The sequence below is a fragment of the Triticum urartu genome, chromosome 2A, assembly GCF_056163025.1.
Source record: "Triticum urartu cultivar PI428250 chromosome 2A, HENAU_Tu73, whole genome shotgun sequence".
NCBI classification, from domain to species: Eukaryota; Viridiplantae; Streptophyta; class Magnoliopsida; order Poales; family Poaceae; genus Triticum; species Triticum urartu.
This window is the reverse complement of record NC_141874.1, coordinates 47,886,113-47,913,163: the sequence shown is the minus strand read 5'-3', so window position 1 is coordinate 47,913,163 and position 27,051 is coordinate 47,886,113. Positions and strand designations below refer to the sequence as shown.

The window sequence follows — 27,051 nt, the reverse complement described above, 5'->3', positions numbered from 1 at the left end:
CGAATGTGGCCGAAAATACCAGAAGGGAGTTCACACAAGGAGTATATCTCGGAAATTTTAGCTTGAGCTCATAATATCAAACAAATAAAATCAAACTGGTGATGGCAAACCACATATTTGATAATCAATACAAAAGATATTATTGATTTTTAATAAATCATGAAAATTGTACAATACAATCATTACTACGATTACCACCATGACACACCGGTAACAAAATGTACAAAAAATTTGTGTACATAATTGCAATATGCAACTGCAATGTTCGATCTATCCAACTAGTCGATTGAATCCACTATGCGACATCTGAAGCAGACACTAATTAAGCGGCACGTGGACTTTGGCATGCAGGTACAGGTCATTCTTCCAGCCGACGGAGATGCCCATCTCCTCCTCCATGTCCAACTCCGCTCCGGCAGGAAGCACCCAGTCAAAGTGGTAGAGGAGGGCGGCAAGGGCGAGCTCCATGCTAGACTGCGTAAACAGCATCCCCGGACATATCCTCATGCCGGCCCCGAACGGTGTGTACTCAAAGTTGGTTCCCTTGAAGTCCACTTCACGAGACTCGAACCGCTCTGGCCTGAACTCTTCCGGGGCATCCCAGTGCTTGGGGTCCCGACAGATCGCCCACGTGTTCACAAACACGGTGGTGCCCGTCGGCACGTCGTAGCCGAGGACCTTTCATGCCTCGGTGGGCTCACGCGGCAACAGCAGGGGCACCGACGGATGCAGCCTGAGCGTCTCCTTCACTAGTAGAAAAAGGGTCAAATGTGAAGCACATTAGTGCCGGTTAGAATTTGAGCCGGCACTAATGTGTGCATTAGTGCCCGTTCCAACGGCTAGCCAGCCGCTCTCATTAGTACCGGTTCGTGGCGAACCTTTAGCACCGGTTCGTGCCACGAACCGGTACTAAAGTGAGTGGTGGAAGGATGTTGTCAGTCCGGAGCCCCTCCAGCACCTTCAGTACCGGGTCGTATCACGAACCGGTACTAAAGGTCGTCCTACATAGACCCTTCGTCCACCCGAGCTCGCTCTGTTCTTCCCCTTTCCCCTCTCCTCTCTGTTCTTTTCCCTCTTCCTCTCAAGCTCATCACACATTTTGCCCAAAAATTTTCAAGATTTGAAGGGCCCACATCCATTCAAATGATCACAAAGGTTAGCAACTTTGTCCTTTCATCTCTCATTGCTAGATTAGCTCGTGCAATGCTTTATATAGTGATTGATTTTTGAGTTTAGTAATTTGGGAGGAATTATATATATGTGCTCGTATTTGATTTATATGCAATTTGAGGTCAAAAATAACACTTAGTTTGCATATGTAGGTGTAGTTTACTTAGTACCTTCTAAATCTCCGTCGTAACCACCGTCGATCGCTCGCAACGTCCCGTTGCCGGCACCACCTTGTGGTGAGCCTCTTGTTCATGAAGTTTTATATAAAAAATTGATGGTTGTGTGATTTGGATATATAGTTACTCGTATAATTATCTTACCCATACATTGTTTGTTATACATAGTGCCATGGTTTTGATATCCGTCCCTGTCGGCCCTCGTCCGGGTTATGATTCGCATGTGGTATATTCTCTTTTAAAACTATTCATTGCATTTCGTGTTTATGAAAAATTATGCCCATCAAGTTGACATAGATATTTGTATGTAGGAGGTAGTTGAACCGGAAATTCCAACCGACTCTATTGTCGAGAGGTTAAATTTAGTTGAAAGAGAAAACGAGGATTTGAAGGAAAAATTGAAAAGAATTGAGGGGGAGAAGATGGAATTGGAGTTGCATGTTGCTGATGTCGTCGATGATCACAAGATTAAGATGGAGAAAATGCGCTTGAAGATTAGAAAGATTAAAAAATATGCCATTCATAGTGAGGCTTGGTATCATTATGCTGTTGGATCAATTGTTACCTTAGTTGCGATCTTGATCGCATTTTTTGTTGCATTTAAATTCTTTAGCTAGATAGTTATTTGTTTGTTGCATTTAAGTGTTGAATCATCTTTATGTATGAACTTTATGTATTGTATTAATTTGGTGTTTTCGGTGTTGTGTATTGAAGATGAGCCGGCAATGGATGTACGATGACCGATGCTCTCCCGAGTTCATTAATGGCGTGTGTACTTTTCTGCTTGCGGCTGAGGCAAACAAGCGGGCGGATGGTTTTATGCCTTGTCCATGTGCTGGTTGTAAGAATGGTCACAATTACTCTACGTCAAAAACCATTCATGTCCACCTGTTTGAGTCCGGTTTCATGCCCCACTATAATGTTTGGACCAAGCATGGAGAAAGAGGGGTTATGATGAAGACAATGAAGAAGAAGAGGACGACGACAGCTATCCTGGCCATGAGTTCCCTGAATACGATAATACAACAATGAAGGAAGAAGCTGAGCCGGTAATGCGGGAAGAAGCTAAGCCGGCAATGCGAGAAGAAGCTGAAGAAGAGGCATCGGATGAGCCCGTTGATGATCTAGGTCGGGCCATTGCCGATGCAAAGAGACACTGCGCAAGTGATTTGAAGAAGAAGAAGTTGCAGCGCATGTTAGAGGATCACAAAAAATTGTTGTACCCGAATTGTGTAGGTGACAAGAAAAAGCTGGGCACCACACTGGAATTGCTACAATGGAAGGCAAAGAATGGTGTATCTGACAAGGGATTTGGAAAGTTGCTGGTAATGATAAAGAATATGCTCCAAAGGACAACGAATTGCCCGAGAGTACGTACGAAGCAAAGAAGGCTGTCTGCCCTCTAGGGTTAGAGGTGCAGAAGATACATGCATGCCCTAATGATTGCATCCTCTACCGCGGTGAGTACGAGGATTTGAACGCTTGCCCAGTATGCGGTGCATTGCGCTATAAGATCAGCCGCGATGACCCTGGTGATGTCGAGGGCGAGCGCCCCAGGAAGAAGATTCCTGCCAAGGTGATGTGGTATGCTCCTATAATACCACGGTTGAAACGTTTGTTCCAAAACAAAGAGCATGCCAAGGCGATGCGATGGCACAGCGAAGACCGTAAGAAAGACGGTAAGTTGAGAGTACCCGCTGACGGGTCGCAGTGGAGAAAAATCGAAAGAAAGTACGGAAAGGAGTTTGCAGATGACGCAAGGAACGTATGGTTTGGTCTAAGCACAGATGGTATTAATTCTTTTGGGGAGCAGAGCAGCAACCATAGCACCTGGCCTATGACTCTATATTTGTATAACCTTCCTCCTTGGTTGTGCATGAAGCGGAAGTTCATTATGATGCCAGTGCTCATCCAAGGCCCTAAGCAACCCGGCAACAACATTGATGTGTACCTAAGGCCATTAGTTGAAGAACTCTTATAACTGTGGAATGGAACAGGTGTACATGCGTGGGATGAGCACATGGGGGAAGAATTTGACCTAAAGGCGTTGCTGTTCGTGACCATCAATGATTGGCCTGCTCTCAGTAACCTTTCAGGACAGACAAACAAAGGATACCGCGCATGCACGCACTATTTGGACGATACCGACAGTATATATTTGGCTAATTATAAGAAGAATGTGTACCTGGGACATCGCCGATTTCTTCCGAGAAGGCATCCCGTAAGAAAGAAAGGCAAGCATTTCAAAGGTGAGGCGGATCACCGGACGAAGCCTCGCCACTGTACTGGTGCTGATGTACATGATATGGTCAAGGATTTGAAGGTGGTCTTTGGAAAGGGTCCAGGTGGACAACCTGTTCCGAATGACGCTGACGGACGCGCACCCATGTGGAAGAAGAAATCTATATTTTGGGACCTGCCCTATTGGAAAGACCTAGAGGTCCGCTCCGCAATCGACGTGATGCACGTGATGAAGAATCTTTGTGTGACCCTGCTTGGTTTCTTGGGCGTGTATGGGAAGACAAAAGATACACCTGAGGCACGGGAGGACCAGCAACGTATGCACGGAAAAGACGGCATACATCAGGGTCATGCAAGCTACGCTCTTACCAAAGAAGAGAAGGAAATCTTCTTTGAATGCCTGCTCAGTATTAAGGTACCGTCTGGCTTCTCATCGAATATAAAGGGAATAATAAACATGGGGGAGAAAAAGTTCCAGAACCTAAAGTCTCATGACTGCCACGTGATTATGATGCAACTGCTTTCGGTTGCAGTGAGGGGGCTTCTACCAGAAAACGTTCGATTAGCCATTGTGAAGCTATGTGCATTCCTCGATGCAATCTCTCAGAAGGTAATCGATCCAGAAATTATACCAAGGTTAGAGAATGATTTGGTGCAATGTCTTGTCAGTTTCGAGTTGGTGTTCCCACCATCCTTCTTCAACATCATGATGCACGTCCTAGTTCACCTATGTGAAGAGATTAACGTTTTGGGTCCTGTATTTCTACACAATATGTTCCCCTTTAAGAGGTTCATGAGAGTCTTAAAGAAATATGCTCATAACCATGCTAGGACAGAAGGAAGCATCTCCAAGGGCCATGAAAATGAGGAGGTCATTGAGTTTTGTATTGACTTTATTCCTGACCTTAAGCCAATTGGTGTTCCTGAATCGCGGCATAAGGGCAGACTGGATGGAAAAGGCACGCTAGGAGGGGAACAAATAATATGTATGGACGGACATTCTCTCACTGAAGCACACTACACAGTTCTACAGAATTCCGCCTTGGTGGCTCCGTATATGGATGAACACAAGAATTTGCTACGCTCCAAACACCCGGAGCGGTCTGATGACTGGATTACACGTGAACAAACCAGGAGTTTCGCCAGCTGGTTGCAGACACGTACCATGCATGACGCCTCTATTGAAGATGACCTGTACTTGCTGTCCCAGTTACCATCTTCGAATATAATGACTTTCAAAGGGTACGAGATAAATGGTAATACATTTTACACGATCGCCCAAGATAAGAAGAGCACCAACCAAAACAGTGGTGTCCGCTTTGATGCAGAAACCAAGATGGGAAAGGAAACATATTAAGGTTATATACAGGACATATGGGAACTTGACTATCGACGTGATTTGAAGGTCCCTTTGTTTCGGTGCAAATGGGTCAATATGACACGAGGCGGGGTAACGGAAGACCCGCAGTACGGAATAACAACAGTGGATCTCAACAATCTTGCGTATGCAGACGAACCATTCGTCCTACCCAATGATGTGGCACAGGTTTTCTATGTGAAGGACATGTCTACCAAGCCAAGAAAAAGAAAAGATAAGGAAGCGAATGCATCGTACGATGAGCCAAAGCGGCACATAGTTCTTTCTGGGAAGAGAAACATCGTGGGAGTGGATGACAAGACAGACATGTCAGGAGATTATGAAAAGTTTGATGAAATTGCTCCATTCACAGTGAATATTGACCCGAGCATCCAGTTAAATGATGAACATTTTCCATGGCTACGGCGCAAAGGGACACACGCGAAGAAAAAGTTTCACACCCAAAGATCTGGGATGTGATCGGCTTCACTATCATCACTTTCTTCTGTGTTTCACACCCAGGAGGGAATCTCTGTAATAGTTAGGGTAGCTAGTTATGTGTTTTGGCATTTGAAACGCGAAGAAATTTTATGTGCAAGCAAATTCTTTCATGCATTTACTGATTTTTTCAGCTAAATGACCCTAAAATTGAAAAGCATTTCAAATAAACTCAGAAAAGGTTGAAAGTTGGCATGGTATCATAATTTCACCCACATAGCATGTGCAAAAAGTAGAGAGGGTTACTGCAAAACTGGATGCACTTCGTGTACAAAAGGGACAATCTCTTTCGAAGTATCAGGGTTTCGGACGAAAACTCATCTGTTACAAAGACATTTCATTTTTAAATAACCTAAGCATTACCAAATTGAATATAATGATAAAACACACTAATATTAAACATAAGAAAAAAGAATTACTGAAAAATCTATTTTCAAAGTTAAGTTATTCACAAACTAGTGATATCCACAAAATTTCAAATAATTCAAAATTTAAACTATTCAAATTTGTAAACTACCGGTACTAACAGAAAGTTTGTAATTTTTTGTACCTAAAGCAAAAATATTCACAAAGAAATTCTAAATACAGCAAAAAACAACTCAAAAATAAATAAAACAAAAATAAATAAAACAAAAATAAATAAAGCAAAAAAATAAGAAAAAAAAGCCCACCTACTGGCCTACAGCGGCCTGCATATGACTAGAAACCCAAATTCTAGTTGGGCCAGGATGCAGGCCCGCTAGCCCAGTAGGCCCAACAGGGCATCGCAGCAGAGGTAGGCCCAGAAGGCCTGCTTAAGAGAGGAGCTCGAGACAGCAGCGACGGCGGGGCTTATAAGCAGGTGCGAGTGCCCCTCGGCTAGCGAGGTGGGACTAAACTTTTGCGCCCCTCGCCTGGCAGCGCACACCCTTTAGTACCGGGTCGTGGCTCCAACCGGTACTAAAGGGGGGCCTTTAGTACCGGTTGGCGCCAGGACCCGGTACTAAAGGGGGTGCGGTTCCCGCCGCTTCGCCTTGCCAAAACAGACCTTTAGTACTAATTGGTGGCTCCAACCGGTACTAAACGTGGATTCTATATAAGAAAACACTTCAAAAAAAATTGTCAGTTTCTCATCTCTCCCTGCTTCTTTCTCCTCTGCCCCGTCGCCATCCCCGTCGCCGTCCGTCGCCGTCCCCGTCGCCGTCCGTCGCCGTCGCCGTCCCCATCCCCGTCGTCCCCGTCGCCGTGCCGCGCCCTGTCCTCCCGTCGTCCCCGCCCGGCCCGTCCCCGTCGTCGCCGCCCCGTCCTCGTCGCCGCCCACCATCGTCGTGCCTCGCTGGTGAGCTCCTGCCCCGGCCGCCAACCACACACACACACACATTGTTATAAAATTGTTAGCAATCTTTCTGTTTTTTAGTTATAGAATTATTAGAAATGTTAGTTTTAGTTATAGAAATGTTAGTTATATAGAAATATTAGAAATGTTAGTTATATAGAAATGTTAGTTATATTAGAAATGTTAGTTATATAGAAATGTTAGTTATATAGAAATGTTTTTTAGTTATAGAAATATTAGAAATGTTAGTTTTAGTTATAGAAATATTAGAAATGTTAGTTTTAGTTATAAAATTTAGAATTTGTATATATGAAATCACAATCCATCATTTAAAAAATGTTACTTTACTTTTGCGACATATAGTATTTGTTGTCGACGATGCCCGGCCCGCATCCTCGCCGTCGACCCGTTCGCGACGACGTCCTGCTTCAGAGGACCCATGTCCGGGACTGGACTCCGCCGGGCTGGCACTGGGAAGTGCTACCTTCAGGGGTGCGACCCTTGGTGAGGAACCCGGCCCCGGGTCCGGTCGTCGACCCTCATCTCCTTTGGTGGCGTTCGCATGGGCCACTTTCGGTGCGGAAGGAGCCGGCCCCGCCGGAGGTGGTACGTCGCCGTGTCAGGGAGAAGGACGAGCACGTCCATCGCTACATGGCTGCTATGGACGTCAGGTTCTCCAATACCTGGCAGGTTCTTTGGGGATATCACCCGAGCTATGATCCAGTGATGGTTCCTTCACTTTGGTTGTCCACCGCCTAGATTACTCTCTAGTATTCGATCTTTATTAGCTAGCTAGCTAGCTACTGATGTATTCGATATATAATATTCGAGATGATTTATTCGAGATTATATATATTATTCGAGACGATGTATTCGAGACTATGTCTATTATTCGAGACGACATATTCGAGATTATATTCGATGATGCTTATTATGTACTATGATTGATTCAGTTTTTCCTTATTAATTGATTGCATCCATGCATTGTAATTTGAATATATTTCTTTTGGATTAGTTAAACAAAACCTATGGTGGACAATACCGGCAGAGAGGGAGAAGAGGCCCTGTTCAATATCATACGCAATCCTCGTGGGCCAGATGATGATCAAAATGAAGAAGATTATGACGGCTCCGAATATCTAAACAACACCGGGGAGGGTGATATGATATTCGATCGCGATGACCGAATTGATGAAGTCATGAACTATGAACATGGCAAAGAAAATGTTGATCTTAAAACAACAAAGACCGGCGAGGTATATATATTTATATAAGCAGGCATCTGGTGATCATCACATGTTTTAAATGACTTGAAGATATATTAACGAATCGATCTTTCTTCTTTCAGCCATCCGGATCGAGCAAATCTTCAGGCAACAGGAAACGAGGCCCGAACAAAAAGTTGAAGGAGGGCGTAAAGTACAATATCAAGGCCATCAAACCTAATGGTGAACCATTAGCGCCTAAGAAGATTGCGGACAAGTTCATTCGTCAGTGCGGAGTTCTTGTGAAGGACCAACTCCCGATCTCCCTTCAAGAATGGAGAGAGCCAGCAAAGCCACGTCCAGGAGTTACTTTTGTCGACGACAGACAAAAACTTCTGCTTTGGGAAACGCTCATGGAACATTTCACCCTACCAGATCATTTCACAGATGCAGATGTGGAGAAAGTCAAGGACGCTGCTCTTAGGAAGATGGCGGTTGCATTCAAGAACCACAAGAATCGTGAATGGGCCAAGTACGTCAAGGAAGGAAGGAAGACTCCAGTATCCGAGGGAACACTAGAGAAGCAAAGTGCTCATTGGGACGATTTCGTGAAATTCAAGAATTCGGAATTATTTAAGGAACGGTCGAGAATAAACAAGGCCAATGCCACAAAAAAGGATAAGTTCCATAAGCTGGGGCCAGGTGGCTATGCGGTGGGAATGCCTAAGTGGGATAAGTCTGAGAAAGAGATGCTGGATGCAGGTGTCACTCCAGAAACATTGAGCTGGCCCCCAGGTGCAGGACTTAGTTCTATGCGCATGGGGGGGAGTTGGACCCAAAGACAGGCAAAGTTTCGAAGAAGGCATGTCTGGACGGAGCCGAAGATAAGCTACTTGTTGCAATAGAAGAGGCTCGATCGGGGGTGTTCCAGCCCAACAAGGAGAACGACGAGCTTACGCGTGCCAAGTCAGCAGACTCCCGCTCCTCCACGTCCACCAACGCGTCAGGCCACTCCTCCTCCAAGTCCGGCACAGCTTCAGGCCACTCCTCCTCCTCCAAGTCTGGCAAAGCATCAGGCCACTCCTCCTCCAAGTCCGGCACAGCTTCAGGCCACTCCTCCTCCAAGTCCGGCACACCTCCTCCAACTCAGGCACGTCAGCCGTCTTCGCCGCCTCAGCAATCACGGAAGAGAGCCGCCTCAGCTATGGTGCGTAGCGGTACAAGTCGAGGTAGTACTGGAGGTACAGGCGGAGGCAAGCGATTTCAATATGGTCCAAGCCTCGCACCTCTTCCGTAGAGGCCTTACGACAAGTCCGAGGAGGAAAACGTAGCCATATCGAAGGCCGAGGTGGAAGCCCATTTTGCACCGAAACCGCCACCGCCGCCAAGGGAGAAATGTCTGTGGAAAAGATTGACCACTTCATTCGTATGGCTAGAGCACCAGCTCCCAAGCCAGTTGACACAGACTACGAGCGCCACATCAAGAAGTTAAATCGAGCACGTCTACAGAAAGAGGTGAGCTCGAGCTCGAGCAAATCAGCTGGCAAAAGGAGCGGTAAAACCGTTCCCCAGCTGGGAGAACAGGCGGCGCAATCAATCCCCCCGCTTGTTGTGCCAACAACACATGAGAGTAGGCGCGCCCAATATTATTGTGCGCAAACCGTTAACGTTCCCGGGCAGGGCGATGTGGTAATAACCAAGGAGCATATTGAGCAGGCTGAAACGATTAGGATCACTGTTGGACAACTCCTCGATATCGAGCCCATGTCTCCGACTAGAGAGGAGGAAATAAAACGGAAATATGTCCGGGGCCAACCTTTGGTCGAGCCAGACGAGGTCAATAAGCTCCCAACGAGAATGTATGAATTGCATCAATGGTACATGGACACTACCAAGATTTCCAATCGAGAGTCCCTCATGGTGAGTGTCAAGAAGGATCATTACTACCATGAGAAATCTGTGACCGTTGAGTATTCAGAACTATTTCAGCTATACAATCAAGACGCACTCGACAAATCTATCGTCAGTTGCTATTGTCTGTAAGTGATTTCTTTCTGTAATTTAAGTCTCAAGCTAACTGTAGTGATCATTTTGATCAATCATTACCTGTAATTATCCTCATTATATTCTTTTCTGTGGTATTATGCAGGATGAAGATTTATGAAATGAAAAAGGTGGACGCTATGGCATTGGGTTCGTTGACCCAAATACCATTAATGAATACACATGGAAATTAGATCCATATTGCGAAAAAAGTGTAGAGGAAAGCATGCTAGAGTTCTTCAAGCGCTTCAAATACAATGAAGATATACTACTTCCTTACAACTTCCAGTGAGTCACATTATCTTGTACTACAAATTCTATTTTTGCCTACTAGCTAGCTACATGTTTTTGCTTACATATGCCCGCTTAATTAAGACATGCAAATGTGTGTGCATGCAGATTTCACTTGATCTTGTTAATCATTAAAGTTGATGAAGGAACAGTTGAAGTACTAGACTCACTACTTGAGAAAGCAAGTGACTACACCATCGTGAAGGGGATAGTCAACAGGTAATTTCAATCATTATTAACTATATCTCGGCCTATTTAATTAGTTCATCATTTCCTGATAACAACTATTTAATAACCCATTTATTCATTTTCTTTGTCGGCGGGCAGGGCTTGGGCAAAGTTCATCAGGGCCACTCCAGGCCCATGGAAACAAAGTCTGAAATGGTATAGACCCCGGGCAAGTAATTAAGTAGTACTAGCTAGCTGCCATCTCTTTAATTATCATGCTTGATTAATTATTATCTGATCAAATTCCATTCTCGTAAAGGCCCTGAAGCAGGCGCCGGGGAATAATCTGTGTGCATACTACGTTTGCGAGAACATTCGCATGATGGCGTCCGAAAGGAGCAGATCTCAAAGACAGAAGTGGGTACGTTTGTCAGAACACTATTCACAATTTTTACACCATTATCGATAACTAGTCACACAACTAATACAATGCATATTGATCTCTTTCTTAACAGTTCAAAGAGGTGCGGGAGAAGCTCCTAACAGAGGACCGCATAGAAGCAACTCAAGAGGAAATAGCGGGATTTTTGCTCGACCAGGTCATAGATCCCAAAGGAGAATACTATTACCCGCTACCGCCCCCATGAACCACTTCCAATTGTTATCGTGCTCCGAAGGCACCAGTTAGAAGAAATTGTGTGTGTCTATATATATATTATGATCGGTTCTACTAGAAATTCTATTTATATATATGCATAACGTGTATAATATATAGTATCGTAAAATACCAGCAAACGAAAAAGAATTAAATGGAAAACACAAAATTAAATGAAAAATAAATCATAAACCCAAAACCTCCCAACCTTTTAATACCGGTTGATGACACCAACCGGTACTAAAGGGCTCCCTGCCCCCGAAGCTGGCTCGTGCCACGTGGTTGCCCTTTAGCACGGGTTCGTGCTGAACCGGTACTAAAGGGGGGGGCTTTAGTGCCTACACTTTAGCGCCGGTTACCGAACCGGCACTAAAGGGCCTTACGAACCGGTGCTATTGCCCGGTTCTGCACTAGTGCTTGATGACCAGCCTCATGTACTTGAGGTCGGCCAGGTCGTCCTCGGTTACCCTTGGCTTCCCTAGTAGGTTGTTACGTACTTCGGCTTGTGCTTTTGCCATGGTGGTTGGGTTCCTCATCAACTCCGACATGGCCCAAATGAGAGTCGTCGCCGACGTCTCGCTCCCAGCACTAAATAGGTCCTGCAAATCATGCAAATTTAGAAAATTTAAATTTACTAGTTAGTGAATTAAAACAATTGGCCGGGTGATAGCTTACCACTAATAGACACTTGATGGCTCCCATGGTAAAAGGGACGTCGTGGCCACCTTCCTTCTGTATCCTGAGGAGCACGTCCAATAGGTCATCCTGCTCCCCTTCCTTCCCGTCGTCGTTGGATGCGGCGGCGGCGGCCTTAACCTCCTGCTCCCCTTCCTTCCCGTTGCCGTTGGACGCGGCGGCGGCGGCGACGCTTCCAACATGATGATCTTGGTGGTGGGCTCCATGGCCATGTCGCGAACGTGACGTCCTGCGTTTTCATGACCTCGCGCGCGGCCTCAGCATTAGAGGCCACCACCACCGGCACCTCGCCGAACTTGAGGTACACCAGTGGCGGGTCGCCCTGTTGGTATTGATCTAGAGGCCCAATGGGCCAAAACGAAAATAAAAGACCAGAAATAAAGTTACGTTAGAGAGAGAAACAGGGAGGCCACGAACCAATGTTCGTACCCCTCGATCTCAACTTACGTGCCCTGATCGGGGGCACCCTAACCAACTATGGTTTTGGTCCCCTGTCGCCAGCGCACATAAAAAGATGGGGGAGCAGCCGGCACCTACGCTAGACGAGTTCTCATACGGTTTACTCCTGCTCCCCACATCCCTAAACCCTAACCGATCTGGGGGAGCGCTGCACGACAGGAAGATCATCTCCAAGCTCTGCCCCTGTCCCAAGGCAGTGCCGGTGGCGCCTGGAGGGACGCCGCTACCTGCAGCGAGCATCTTCACCGAGCCTGCATCAAGCCTGCATCGAGCAGGCACGAGACTTCGCATCGCCTACACCAATGGCTTCTTCCATTGGTGGTAAGAACTCAACCCCTCTCTGTTCATATGCAATTAGGTGATCTGAATTCTAGGCATAAGATCCAATCTATCCTACTAGATTAAATCTAACAATGGTATCTTGAGCCGTAATATGCCTGGATTAGATCCCTAAGATGATCTGTTTAAGTCTGATGATCATGATTACGTATTGATGATTAAGGTTTAAGAATGATGGTTCATGATTAAGGCTAGCCCTCTGTCTCGGTTAGTCTCTAGGGTTAAGAGGTTTCGGTTAATGTCTAAATTGCTACTGGATAAGTGCTAGTCAAAGATCCATGTTCTGTTAGCTCAGCTATGCCATGCTTCTGCATCAAGTTTATGTTTGTTAGCACCGATTTAAGCTCCTGTTTAGCCATTAGAACATGATGAATTGGCGCAGTTAGAGTCAGCCGAACCCTAACTCTAGAAAATCCCCAAATCTGAGAACAAAGATGAAATTTTTAAAAGAAAAGAATGGTTTTGGGGCTCACCTAGATGATGCCGGCCTTCGGGGTCTGCACGGCCGCTGCCGTGTGCGCACACCATGACCGGGACGCCGCCGCCCTTCGAGGTGGCGCGCGGAATGAAGCAGCAGCCGCCGCTGCTGTGCTCACGCACGTGCACGTCGCCTGGCCTGTGCGCCTCGGACGTCGCCGCCGGCAAAATGCCCCACAAACTGCGTCGCCGCGTCACCGGAGCTACCCTTGACGGAGGAGCGCGCGGGACGAAGTCCTTGTGCACGCTGCTCCAGTGAGCGATGCTGCCGCGTCGCCATGTCCGGTGTGCCATGCGCCGCCGTGTCTTCGCCGTCCTTGTGCGGGCGCGCCTCGCCGTCGCCGCTGTAGTCGAGCTCCTCTCGAGAGCGACTGTCGGGGCCAGAATGGGATAAGGTTAGGGCTTTGACCCAGTGGCAGTTTTGCTCCACTCCGGAGCGATCGGAGCCGTTGGCTCGATCCGACGGACGAAACCGATGCGCTGCTCCGGGCGGGCCTTCAGCCGCCTAAACGGACCACTTTCGCGGCTGGGCTGCGGCCCAAGTTGTCTTAGCCCGTAGAAAACGTGTATTTTTATGTTTTTTTTCGTTTGCTGGGCTAAAAGTAAAGTTTCTCTGTGTTTTTTGTTTGCTCAGTGCATTTTACGTATTATGATTATCCACAAATGTTCTGCACTGTTATAAATATATAAAAATGCCAGAAAAATGATGCTGAAAATTATGTTTTAGTTTTCTGAATAGAATGGAACCAACGAGAAATTTTATTTAGAAAACTTTTATGAATTAATGTTTGTGCCATTTTATGGCAAATTGATGTTCATCCCATGGTAATATCAATAAATTGTGAATTATTAATGTTGGAAAATTGATATTACACGTAAGATTAATGTGATCATTTTTTTGTAATACAAACCAATGTTGTTTTACATTTTTTATCACTCCGTTAATTCCTCATTATTTTCTGCCCAACGGTGATATAATTTGGAGTTAATTTTGCATGAAAATTGATCAAACCAACGTAGGTTAATTTTTGTGCAATTTGATTTTATGATGATGTTCTTTTCCTTTGCTTATGATATTTTGAAATCATGACAGCTTCCGGTCCTTGTGGTCTCGAGAATATCGAACCACTCACGGGGAACAACTTCCAAACTTGGAAGGACTCGTTGCTTTTGCATTTGGGTTGGCATGAGGTTGACCTTGCACTAATGGAAAGTAAACCAGTGGAACCTAAAAAGGATGCCACTGGGAATGCTGAGCTTAAGAAAGCTTACGACACTAAAGTTGAGAACTGGGAGAGGTCCAATAGAATGGCACTCCTAATTATGACCTTCTCCATCTCCATAGAGATTAAAGGGGCTATTCCCCTTAATGAAAGTGCTGCCGAATATTTGAAATCGGTGGAAGAACAATTTAAAGGCTCAGAGAAAGTGTATGCAGATGAGCTTTTACACAAGCTGCTTGCAAAACATGAAGGAAATGGAAATGTGAGGGAGCATATTTTGAGCATGAGCAATGCCGTGGCAAAGCTTAAAACCATGAAGTGTGACTTGAGCGAAGAGCTTCTTGTGCTCCTAGTTTTTAGGTCACTACCCTCACAGTTCAATGTATTCAAGATAAACTATAATTCTCTTGAAATCAAATGGAAACTACCTGAACTCATTGCACATTGCGTTCAGGAGGAAGAGAGAATTAAGAGTGAACAGAAAGATCAAGCTTTCCATGTTAGTTCTGGGAAAAGGAAGCACGAGAACCATGCTCATAACAATAATGTGCCCAACAAAAAGCAGTATTCCAAAAAGAATCCTCCAAAGCCTATGCAATGCGACGAGGCAAGTTGTTCACGTCCCGCACCTTCAGCGGCTACTTCAGTTAATCTTACAAATGCCGCTGGAGAAAGACATTGCAATTTTTGCAAGCAGCCAAATCATGTCAAGGCGGACTGTCCAGGTTTTCTTAAGTGGCTGAATAAAAAGGGTAAGGATGAGATCACTCTTGTAGATGAATCTCTATATGTTGATTTTTCTGAATCTACATGGTGGATTGACTCAGGTGCGACTGTTCATGTCGCGAATTCTTTGCAGGGATTCCATATAAGCCACACCCTAAGGGGTACAAGGAGACTTAATGTCGCGAATGGGAAGGAGGCTGAAGTTGAAGCCGTGGGCTCCCTCACCTTGAAGTTGCACACTGATTTCCTACTTCAATTCAGCTCAAGGACGTTCTTTATGTGCCTACTTTGAGTAGGAATTTGATTTCAGTTTCATGTTTAGATGATTTTGGATTTCATTGTACATTTGGGGAGAAACAATGTTTTTTAAAGTATTGTAATAAGGATGTTGGTCTCGCCGTCCGAGGAGGGAAACTTTATATGTTAAACCTTTTCGGTTATCCTATGTGTGTGAATCTCTGCGAAATAAATATGAATGAACGCAATCATAAAAGGAATGGGAGAAGTATCAATCCTTCTTCGAAATTGTGGCATCGTCGCTTGGGCCACATTTTGAGGGGGAGAATGGAACAATTGATTAAAGAAGAAATACTTCATCCGCTAGATTTCTCTGATGCGGGCAATTGTATTGACTGTATTAAGGGAAAATATGTGAAAACAATTAAGAAATGAGCAGTAAGAGCCACATCGGTCCTTGAACTTATTCATACTGACATATGCGGACCTTTTAACGTAAAGTCTATGGATGGTTTTGATTCTTTCATTACCTTCACAGATGATTTCTCTCGCTATGGCTACATTTACCCCATACGTGATCAATCCGAAGCTTTGGACAAATTTAAGATTTATAAAGCCGAGGTTGAAAATCAATTCAACCTAAAGATCAAAGTTGTACGGTATGACCGCGGTGGAGAATATTATGGCAGGCATGCTCCTTATGGGCAAATTCTAGGACCGTTCGCAAAATATCTTGCTGAAAATGGAATAATTGCCCAATATTCAATGCCTGGTGAACCTCAGCAAAATGGCGTAGCTGAGCGTCGCAACCGCACTCTTATGGATATGGTACGTAGCATGCTTAGTCATGCGAACTTACCAGTAAGCCTTTGGATGGAGGCATTGAAAACAGCTGCACACATCCTAAATCTTGCTCCAACTAAGTCAGCACCGAGCACACCTTACGAGATGTGGGCGGGAAAGAAACCGAGCTTGAATTGCTTACGAGTGTGGGGTTGCCCGGCTGAAGCTAAAGTATTCAATCCACATATTAAGAAATTGGACCCAAAGACAGTTAGTTGTTTTTTCATTGGGTATCCTCATAGAGGAAAAGGATATCGCTTTTATTGTCCAGGTCATACCACCAAGTTTGTGGAAACTAGGCAAGCGGTGTTTTTTGAGGATAATGAAGTCACTGAGGTTAGGGCGATTGATCTTTATCCCTATGCCTAATATGCACGAGACACCTACTGGTGATCCCGAACCTGAAGTGGATCCTCAACCCGACGAGGAGCCTCAGCATAATGAAGATCCTCAGCCTGATGAGGATCCTCAGCCAAATGATGAGCCTCAACCCAATGTTGATCCTCAACCTTCTCGGGCAAGAGAAAATGCACATACTAATGAGCCTACGAGAAGATCACAACGGGAAAAGAAAAAGGCCATCTCTAGTGATTATGTCACTTTCATGTGTGAGGATGAAAATGACATAGGGAAGGCACAAGATCCGACCTCATATAAAGAAGCCACTAAAAGTGAAGACTCGTCCAAATGGTTGGTAGCCATGGAAGACGAATTGAAATCTATGAGCTCGAATGATGTTTGGGACTTAGTAGAAGTTCCTGATGGAGCCAAAGGGTAGGCTGCAAGTGGGTCTACAAAACCAAATATGATTCCAAAGGGAACGTCGAAAGGTTCAAAGCGGGACTTGTAGCAAAAGGTTCTACACAGAGAGAAGGAATCGATTATAAGGAGAACTTCTCGCATGTGTCATCCAAAGATTCTTTCAGGATTTCCAGGGCACTTGTAGCTCATTATGATTTGGAGCTGCATCAAATGGATGTCAAGACAGCATTTTTGAATGGTGACGTAAAAGAAGAAGTTTACATGACTCAACCTGAAGGTTTTGTCGTGGAAGGAAAAGAACACATGGCATGTCGTTTAAAGAAATCCATATATGGCTTGAGGCAAGCTTCAAGGCAGTGGTACCTAAAGTTCGACGAGATTATTAGAACTTTTGGTTTTAAAGAGAATGAAGAGGACGCAGTAGGTTCACATTTTTAGTCCTATATGTGGATGATATTCTATTGGCTTGCAGTGATAAAGATATGTTGCATGAGACCAAGAGATTTCTGTCCTCATTTGACATGAAGGATCTCGGTGAAGCCTCGTATGTCCTTGGCATCGAGATTCATCGAGATAGGTCCAAAGGAACATTAGGACTATCGCAAAAGGCATACTTTGAGAGAGTACTAAAGAAATTCAATATGCATAAGTGCTCTTCCTGACATGCCCTCATAGTTAAGGGCGATAAGTTTGGGACATTCCAATGTCCGAGGAACCAAAATGAAACTGATCAGATGAAGTCGGTTCCTTATGCTTCAGCTGTCGGAAGCATCATGTATGCTCAAGTATGTACACGCCCTGACTTAGCTTTTGTAACCGGGATGCTTGGCAGATTTCAATATAATCCAGGACCGGACCACTGGAAGGCCGCAAAGAAAGTCTTGCGCTATATGCAAGGTACTAAAAATTTCATGCTTACATATAGAAAGTTCGATAACCTAGAAGTTATTGGTTATTCAGACTCTGATCTTGCCGGGTGTGTGGATAGTATGAAATCCACGTCAGGTTATATATTCACACTCGCTGGAGGAGCCATATCGTGGAAAAGCTCCAAGCAAAAGATAGTTGCCTCATCTACGATGATGGCAGAATATCTAGCATGTTTTGAGGCCACGGGCAAGCTGTATTCCTAAAGAATTTCATTCCCGGACTTAAAGTGGTTAACAACATTTCCAAACCACTGATATTGTACTGCGATAATGAACCCGCAGTTTTCTATGCGAATAACAACAAGTCAAGTGCTGCTGTCAGGCACATTGACCTAAAGTACCATGTTGTTCAACATAGAATCCAGGATCAAACTATTAATGTTAAGCATATCAGTACGACACGTATGCTTCTTGCGGATCCGCTTACTAAAGGCTTACCACCCAATATATTTTGTGAGCATGTAGCCGGCATGGGGTTATTGGAAGCCTCTTGATTCTGAAATTATGGGACCGCTAATATAAACCACTCCCAATAAGCAAAATGTGTTCCACTTTGAAATAGGATGTGTGCTATGAGTATTGAGGTTCAATGGCTTTTCATAGGCTATTGTAACACCTTACTCTGGTATATTATTCCTATGAAGAATGGACAAAAGTCATTGAGCCTAACAATCAAGGGGGAGAATGTTGGTATTGATCTAGAGGCCCAATGGGCCAAAATGAAAATAAAAGACCAGAAATAAAGTTACGTTAAAGAGAGAAACAGGGAGGCCACGAACCAATGTTCGTACCCCTTGATCTCAACTTACGCGCCCTGATCGGGGGCACCCTAACCAACTATGGTTTTGGTCCCCTGTCGCCAGCGCACATAAAAAGATGGGGGAGCAGCCGGCACCTACGCTAGACGAGTTCTCGTATAGTTTACTCCTGCTCCCCACATCCCTAAACCCTAACCGATCTGGGGGAGCGCTGCACGACGGGAAGATCATCTCCAAGCTCTGCCCCTGTCCCAGGGCAGTGCCGGTGGCGCCCGGAGGGACGCCGCTACCTGCAGCGAGCATCTTCATCGAGCCTGCATCAAGCCTGCATCGAGCGGGCACGGGACTTCGCATCGCCTACACCAATGGCTTCTTCCATTTGGTGGTAAGAATTCAGCCCCTCTCTGTTCATATGCAATTAGGTGATCTGAATTCTAGGCATAAGATCTAATCTATTTTACTGAATTAAATCTAACACGCCCATTTGGCGCGCGATATCCGCGAAAGTGCGGTGGACCAGTGGGTTGCCGGCGAGGTGGTGCAGGCTGCCGATCACCGGCAGCCGCCAGGGGCCAGGCGGCAGCTGCTGCCCAGCGCCGTGGCCGCGCTTCCTAATGAACTTGAGGAGCAGGAGAGGCAGGAGGAGAGCTAAGACAAGATAAATTGCTTGCTCCATGATCATGGCGCCTGCTATTTTCTTGAGCTCACCTCGAGAGAAGACTAGGGATCAACTGTACTATATATAGTTATATATACGCATGCGGCACGGACCAAAGTCATGGAGTTCGCTAGGATATACTGCAAAGTGGCGTCGATCACTATGCGAGCAAGACGACCGCATGTTTGGAGGTCAACTTTGCTTGTCGCCTGGAAGGAACCGCCCATGTCGTCGTCATCTCCGATGCGCCAAGGATACATACTACTCCTACTAGGAAGTGTCTCTGCACATGCATTTAGCATTTAGCATGTTCGCTACTCCGTCCGTTTTCAAATATTTGTCTTTCTAGACATTTTAAATTGACACAACATATGAATGTATATAGACTTATTTTAAAATATAGATTCATTCATTTTGTTCTGAATATAGTCACTCGTTAAAATCTCTAAAAGACAAATACTCCTTCCTACCCGATGCGCCCAGGATAGGTAGTGAAAAAACGAACTGCCGCCCCGTGTCTCCTGCAGCAGGACGCATGCATATCCTAATCGCCCACAGCCACAAGTCTTAAGTGCTACGAACTGGGCATTGACCCCTCTCTGAGCTAAAACCCATCTAAAAAAACCCTGGCTCCACGCAACATAAAGGCACCACGTGGGTCCCAGTACAACGGCAGGTGCTTAGCCAGGTGGCATAGAAAAAAAAAACCCGATTTTTTTCTTCATATTGGATTGCACGGGTGCTTGGGAAGCTAGGCAGAAGCAAATGTTACACCCGGTGCCAGCCGGTGCTTAGAAGAATAACTACTCCCTTCCAGCCTCCATCAACAGAAAAATGAAGAGAACAAAAGGCCCAACTTCTCCAGCTCAGCAACCGAAGCACCTCTGCATTGCAGGACGACTTGCGACGCTGCTCTTTTTCCTCAAGCATCTGTGCATAAGCACCTGTCATTGTACAAGGCCTCAGTAAGCCGAGTGCCACTCGGCCTAATTTTCCTGCAGGGAGCAATCACGTACCGCCGGTGCCCAGGAATAAGCCGACCGTATTTCTATACTCTCATTGACTCCATCATCGCAGGTCTTCATTCTTCGGCTGCCGCGATGTCCCCGCCATCACCACCACCACCGCTGGAGCCTGAATAGAGCTTTTCCTTGTCGTTGGGGCTTGTTTGGCTGTGCCCCCAGCCGAATCTCTTTTATTTGCTTTCTATACTCTGTCCTATACTACTTTTATATTGTCGGATGCTTGGTGGTTGTGCTTTATAATATAAAGCGAGGGAAACCCTTTTTCGTGTAATAAGCCGACCGTATTTCCTTCTGGGAAAGGTGTATATGTAAGCCGAGTACCTTGCTCTTGGCTTAAACATGTACTGGCAATGCCATTTCATCCTAGGAGTTCCAAGGAGCCTACACGTGTCTTGTAAGCTGAGTTATATGCTCGGCTTAGATGTGTAAAACGAGTACAATGGTCAGTTTATACCCTAGAATGCTTTTTGTTTTTGCCATCCAACACTTACTTCTCATATGTTCTTTTCGTCATCGACTGTTTACCCGCTTGTGAAAACTGGACAAGGCCATATTATCATGTTTAGAATCTCAATAATGCTACATACATGTCCAATCCACATGCTCCGTCGACTATCCTTGAAATATACATATATGTATCAAAAACTTGACGAATATTGTTTTTGTGATGAGGATGAGATGATCCAACACTTATTTCTTGCATATCTTTTTGGTCGCCTTTTCTGGCGAACGGCATACATGGTTTTAATTTTTCACTGCCGACATTTATACCCACATGGCCATGTATTGGATCCATATATATGGGGCGTTCGCTTTAGTGTGTGTACGACCAACATAGCCATGTATTGGTCTCATGCATTATGCAGAGGTGGTCTCTGGGTGCGACCAACATTTTTTGGAAAGGGGGTTAAAACCTTCCATGTTGCTTGTTGACTTAGCCAAACATGGAAGAAGATCCCATGCTGAAGAGTCCTTTGTAGACGTCTTGGTGACACTAAGCACACATTCTTAATCAGTTGTTGGCTTGTGCTCATAGTTCCTGAAGATGGTATTTCCACTGTTGTTCTTTTGAACATTCTCCAAAGAGGTGGTTGGCGCTTGGCGGTATGGAAACCGCCTGCACCCTCAGTAGGCTGGCTAACGTGGCCGGAAGTACCAGAAGGGAGTTCACACAAGTAGTAGAGCTTAGAAAATTTGACTTTAGCTCATAATATCAAACAAAGAATATCAGATTGGTGATGGGAAACCTTGTATTTGCTATTCAATACCAAAAAAATATTATTAGTTGAGACTTATGAGACTGGCCATAACGATTCATGCTGAGCGACCGCGACCAGCCGCCCACACCCACACCGACGGTGGCCATTCCGGCCCCGTCGGCCACCAATCCGCAGCCCTGCGTCCGGCCGGCCGGCATGCTGCCGCCACCTCCTGCCGCGCTCCCCGCGGGCTCCGTGCAGCGCATCATCCCGCTGCCATCCCCGTCCCCTGCTCAGTTGGATCTGGATCGGGATCCAGCGCCGCCGCCAACGCTGGCTTGCCCTACCGTGTCCGTGATGCTCCCCGTGTCCAAGACCTTAGCCGCTAAGACGACACCACCGGCTCCCGCTCCAACGACATTGTTGGCTCTCGCTCGGTCGTCCCTGGCTACCGCCGCCGTCGAGCTGGCCGCGGCTGCACTCGCCTTCCGCAAGGCCGATCCGGCCGTAGGTGGTCATCTGGCCCATGGTTGTTGTCTGCCAAGGACCGTGAAGACGAGCGCTACAGCGCGCCTGCCCGTCGTCCATGCTACCATGGCCGGCGCGTCCGTTCAGGATCTGCACCTTCAGTCGGCCCTGCAATGTGGTTGTCCAACTCCGGCGGCTCATGCTCTTCTCCAGTGCACTCTGCCCGTTCAAGATCGGGAGAATCGTGGTCCTGCTGGGCCGACAGTGACCTCTCCGATCCTGCAGGCCACCACCACCGCTCCCCCTGCCAGCAACTCCGCCGACCAGCTGTCGCCGCCTCCGGCATCGACTCCTGCACCCCTGTCGACGGCTACGCCGACTGAGTACACTGCTCCCCGAACGTCGTTGTCGTCGCCGCTGGCATCAGGCGACTCTGCAAGCATGTCTTGCACCATCCCAGTCACTTCTCCCGTGCATTCGGCTTGGGGAGATTGGCTTGGATGCTTCCGCAAGGAGAAGTCTCAAGCTGCTCTCATGTGTTGTGCGCCGGCACCTCATGAAGATTCATTTGGGGACTGGCACCTCGTCAAGGGGCGCCGTCATTCACCATCTTCAACAGACTTCCGGCGTCCCGCTTCTAATGCACAACCGACTCCTCCGGCGTGGCTGAGGGACCGATGCTTTCGGTGCCTCTGCAGAGGTCATCATGCCCGCTCTTGTAGGGACCCAGTTCGGTCCAGGAACTGCCTTCGCTTTGGCCACATTGCTCGCTTTTGCCACGCAAAACAACCCAGGGACCAGACTACGCCGCTAAGTCATGTTACTCCACTGAATCCACCAATGTCTGCTCCTGCCAACGATGCTACCCCGATGTTTGCTCCTGCCAACGATGCTACCCCGACAGATGTACCGCAACAGTTGGTCCTCATGGAGCAGGTTGTGCTGCTCCGCACCGAGCTGCAAGACTGCTTGGTGAGAGTTGGGAGTGTTTTGGCAAATGCAGAGGCCGCTCTTGCCAAGCTCCAGGTTGTGCCTGTTATGTCCCTGATGCCCAAGATCCATGTTAATTCGGCCGATGAGGAAGCTGGCATGTATGGAGATCTCTCCCCTCGCAGTGCATCCTGCCCATCGCCGTTGCCTATCGTGCCGATTACTTCTGGAAGTGAAGCTGTTATCGAGGTCGTGGCTCTGGTGCTTCAGATTATGCCTGAGCTGCAAAAGCTTTGTGGGGAGCCCACTTCGCCTATTTCGATGGTGCTTCCTATGGAGATGGAGTCGCTTGGAGGGGCCTTGACGATGCCGACCTCGACCTCACCACCGTCGTTGGAGCACAGTCAGCCACTCGCCTTTGTGGACCATGGAGGGTTGGATGTTGCTATTGCTCTCTCACCTGTGGCTGTTGGCCAGGTGCCGTCTGTGGGTGTAGGTGCTTTGGCATCTAATTCTGAGGCGGTAAAGTCCATCCGGCCGCCCATCTTTGACCGTGATGGTATGTTGGCACATATTGACGAGTTGGTCTTCGTGAAAAAGCTCGGCGGCTTGCTCACCCGTTTGGAGGCAGTTAGTCCTGGATCTGGCAAGGCGATTGCTTGCCTCGTAGCGGAGGAGGCTTCTACGGGCAAAATCAAGCAGGTGAAGAAGGCTCTCAGGAGCATAGGCAAGAAGAGTGGCGTCACTGGTAAGGCGTCAGCGGCTGTTTAATGGATGATACTCAATCTCTTCGACCACCATCCTCGATTGGCTCGTCTCCATGGATTTGGTGGTGTCTGTTGTCTTTAACCTTGGTTTTGTTGGGGGTTTCTTTGCGATGTAGAAGTGTGAAGGATCATGATTGTTTCGTCCTATGTATGTTTGTCGGGTTAACCGTGTGGTTATGCAGTTTCTTTCTCAGCGAGTAGTCCGTATGTGGTCTATATGTATCGGTTTTCGCCCGGTTTTCCGTTAATTAACTGGTCAACTCTCTTCTTCTTAATTAATCGATGAGGCAAATCTTTTGCCTCCGTTTTGAAAAAAAATTATTATTGATTTTTTAATAAATCATGAAAACAGTACAGTACTTACCACCATAACACACTGGTAACAAAATGTACAAGAAATTTGTGTACTAATTGCAATATGCGACATACGAAGGAGGCGTTAATTAAGCGGCACGACGACTTTGGCATACAGATACAGGTCGTTCTTCCGGCCGACGGCGATGCCCATCTCCTCCTCCATATCCAACTCCCCTCCGGCAGGAAGCTCCCAATCAAAATGGTAGAGGAGGGCAGCAAGGGCCAGCTCCATGCTAGACTGCGCGAACAGCATCCCCGGACAGATCCTTCGGCCTGCCCCGAACGGTGTGTACTCGAAGTTGGTTCCCTTGAAGTCCACTTCGCCCGACTCGAACCGCTCCGGCCTGAACTCCTCTGGAGCATCCCAGTGCTTGGGGTCTCGGCAGATCGCCCACGTGTTCACAAACACGGTGGTGCCCGTCGGCATGTCGTAGCCGAGGACCTTGCATGCCTCGGTGACCTCGCGCGGCAGCAGTAGGGGCACCGACGGATGCAGCCTGAGCGTCTCCTTGATGACCAGCCTCATGTACTTGAGGTCAGCCAGGTCGTCCTCAGTTACGCTTGGCTTTGCTTGTAGGTGGTTACGTACTTCGGCTTGTGCTTTTGCCATGGTGGTTGGGTTTCTCATCAACTCTGACATGGCCCAGATGAGAGTCGTCGCCGACGTCTCGCTCCCAGCACTAAACAGGTCCTGCAAATCATGCAAATTTAGAAAATTAAAATTTACTAGTTAGTGAATGAAAACAATTAGCCGGGTGGTAGCTTACCACTAATAGACACTTGATGGCTCCCATGGTGAAAGGGACGTCGTGGCCGCCTTCCTTCTGTATCCTGAGGAGCACGTCCAATAGGTCCTCCTGCTCCCCTTCCTTCCCGTCGCCGTTGGACGCGGCGGCGGCGGCCTTCACCTCCTCGTGCTGCTTGATGGCGCAGTCGATGAGCTCGAAGGCCTTGGTGTGATTCTCCCACGCCTGTCGGGCGGAGCCGCTAACGAAGCCGACGAGCCAGGATGAGGGGAAGAGGTCGCCGAGGTTAAACCCCGAAAGGATCTTGACCCCCTGTTGGAGCACCTCCAGGAATTCTTCCCGCTTGCTGAACCTGTCCCCGATCATGGCGCGCAAGGTCATGTCTGCGATGAGCATGGCGAGCCGCTTGCTGACGTTGATGGGCTCGCCGGTACTAGCTGAAATGACGGCGACGAGGCGCGTCACCTCCTCCTCCCAGACGTTGCGGAACGACTGCACCCGGCGGGCGCTGAGCAGCTCCATGATGCAGATCTTGCGGAGCTGGCGCCAGTGAGCGCCGTAGGGCGCGAACGCCAGCCCGACCCCATCGGACATGATGATCTTGGTGGTGGGGCTCCACGGCCGCGTCGCAAACGTGACGTCCTGCGTCTTCATGACCTCGCGCGCGGCCTCGGTAGAAGAGGCCACCACCACCGGCACCTCGCCGAGCTTGAGGTATACTAGCGGCGCGTCGCCCAGCCGGCGCGCGATGTCCGCGAAGGCACGGTGGACTAGTGGGTTGCCGGTGATGTGGTGCAGGCTGCCGATGACCGGTAGCCGCCAAGGGCCAGGCGGCAGCTGCTGCCCAGCGCCGTGGCCGCGCTTCCTGATGAACTTGAGGAGCAGGAGAGGCAGGAGGAGAGCCAAGACGAGATAAATTGCTTGCTCCGTGGTCATGGCGCCTGTTATTTTCTTGAGCTCACTCGAGAGAAGGCTGGGGATAAACTGCACTGTATATACGCATGCGGCACAGACTAAATATATCGAGTACGCTAGGATGTTCTACTGTAAACTGGCGTGGATCGCTATGCGAGCGAGACGACCAGATATTTGCAGGGCAAGTTTGGTTGTCGTCCGGAACGAACCGCCCGTCTCGTCGTCGTCTCCCATGCGCCAAGGATACGTACTACTTCTACTAGGGAGCGGAGATTCCCTAGACGATCGTGATGGGTGCACGATCGCGCTTTGTTCTTCATCCACACACTACGTAGTGAAAAAACCGAACAATAGGTCTTTTTAGACTACCCATAGTGGAAGTAGCATGCTACCTCCATCCTGATTTATTGATCCCTTTGTATTTTATACTAAATTTTGATTTTACTTATAACTAACAAAATGTTAATGCTTGTCATGAAAAATAATATTGTTGTAATCTATGTTTAAATACAAATACAACGCTATAAATTTTTGGTGACATGCATTAATACTTTATTAGTTAAAACCAATAAACCAGAACAGAGGTAGGTGGTAACATCATATATATGCAGGCAAAATAGATGATATGGTAAATAATTAATGAGGAAAGAGATGCATGTGATAATATAGTATGTTACTCACACTATAAGTAACATCACACATACTGATAAGATGAGTTATACATATAACTTATATGAAGTGTTGCATGACACCACACATATGTTAATCCCCACTATGAGTAGTCTTAGTACTATGAACTAGGCATTGACCCCTCTCTAAAAGAAAAACCCTGGCTCCTAGCAACCTAAAGGCACCACGTGGGCCCTCTGTAAGCCGAGTGTCACTCTCGGCTTAATTTTCCTACATGGAGTAATCATATGGTGCCAGTGCCCAGGAATAAGCTGTGACCGTATTTCTCTCTGTGCAAGGCGTATATGTAAGCCGAGAACATTAATCTAGTCATGGCTTATATGTAAGCCATGTACCTTGCTCTCGGCTTAAATCTGTACTGGCAATGTCATTTCGTCCTAGGAGTTCCAAGGAGCTTACACGTGTCTTGTAAGACGCGGTCTATGCTCGGCTTACATGTGTAAACCGAGCTCGTGTTTCTTTCTGTTCAAGTTGTATATGTAAGCCGAGAACATTAATCTGCTCACGCCTTATATGTAAGGTGTGTGCCTTGCTCTCGGTTTAAACCTGTATTGGCAGTGCCATTTGGTCATAGGAGCTCACAGGGGCTGACACATGTCTTGTAAGATGAGTTCTATGCTCAACTTACATGTGTAAACCGAGTACAATAGTCAGATTATACCCCAGAATGCCTTTTGTTTTTTCGATCCAACACTTACTTCTCACATGTTCTTTTTGTCACTGACTGT

The 27,051-nt window shown here is 46.9% G+C and overlaps 2 protein-coding genes and 2 pseudogenes across 3 annotated transcripts; 2 read left to right on the top strand and 2 right to left on the bottom strand.

The window, feature by feature from the left end:
- Window positions 1-318: 318 nt before the first annotated feature.
- Window positions 319-11,821, bottom strand: LOC125534877 (zealexin A1 synthase-like; annotated as a pseudogene).
- A 2,355-nt stretch (window positions 11,822-14,176) lies between these two features.
- LOC147983575 (uncharacterized) lies at window positions 14,177-15,056 on the top strand (annotated as a pseudogene).
- Window positions 15,057-21,567: 6,511 nt separating this feature from the next.
- Window positions 21,568-23,640, top strand: LOC147983574 (uncharacterized). The gene has a single exon (XM_087540780.1). It carries the CDS (start codon window positions 21,568-21,570, stop codon window positions 23,617-23,619), a length of 2,052 nt encoding a protein of 683 aa, XP_087396906.1. The 3' UTR covers window positions 23,620-23,640.
- Window positions 23,641-24,054: 414 nt separating this feature from the next.
- LOC125540859 (desmethyl-deoxy-podophyllotoxin synthase-like) lies at window positions 24,055-25,654 on the bottom strand. 2 transcript variants are annotated; one of them, XM_087539539.1, is made up of 3 exons: window positions 25,490-25,654; window positions 24,740-24,943; window positions 24,055-24,663 (listed from the first exon to the last, which is right to left on the bottom strand). In XM_087539539.1, exons 1-3 carry the CDS (start codon window positions 25,652-25,654, stop codon window positions 24,055-24,057), a joined length of 978 nt encoding a protein of 325 aa, XP_087395665.1. The 2 variants fall into 2 exon arrangements, with proteins under 2 accessions (XP_087395665.1, XP_048560354.2); XM_048704397.2 differs by having other exon boundaries at window positions 24,740-25,654.
- Between the last annotated feature and the right edge of the window lie 1,397 nt (window positions 25,655-27,051).

Excerpts from the sequence above, each read along its gene's own strand:
- LOC125540859 (XM_048704397.2), bottom strand. The coding sequence starts at position 25,654 with ATGACCACGGAGCAAGCAATTTATCTCGTCTTGGCTCTCCTCCTGCCT. Across the intron at positions 24,664-24,739 it reads CCATCAAGTGTCTATTAGTG|GACCTGTTTAGTGCTGGGAG; the intron begins GTAAGCTACCAC and ends CATGATTTGCAG.
- LOC147983574 (XM_087540780.1), top strand. The coding sequence starts at position 21,568 with ATGCTGAGCGACCGCGACCAGCCGCCCACACCCACACCGACGGTGGCC.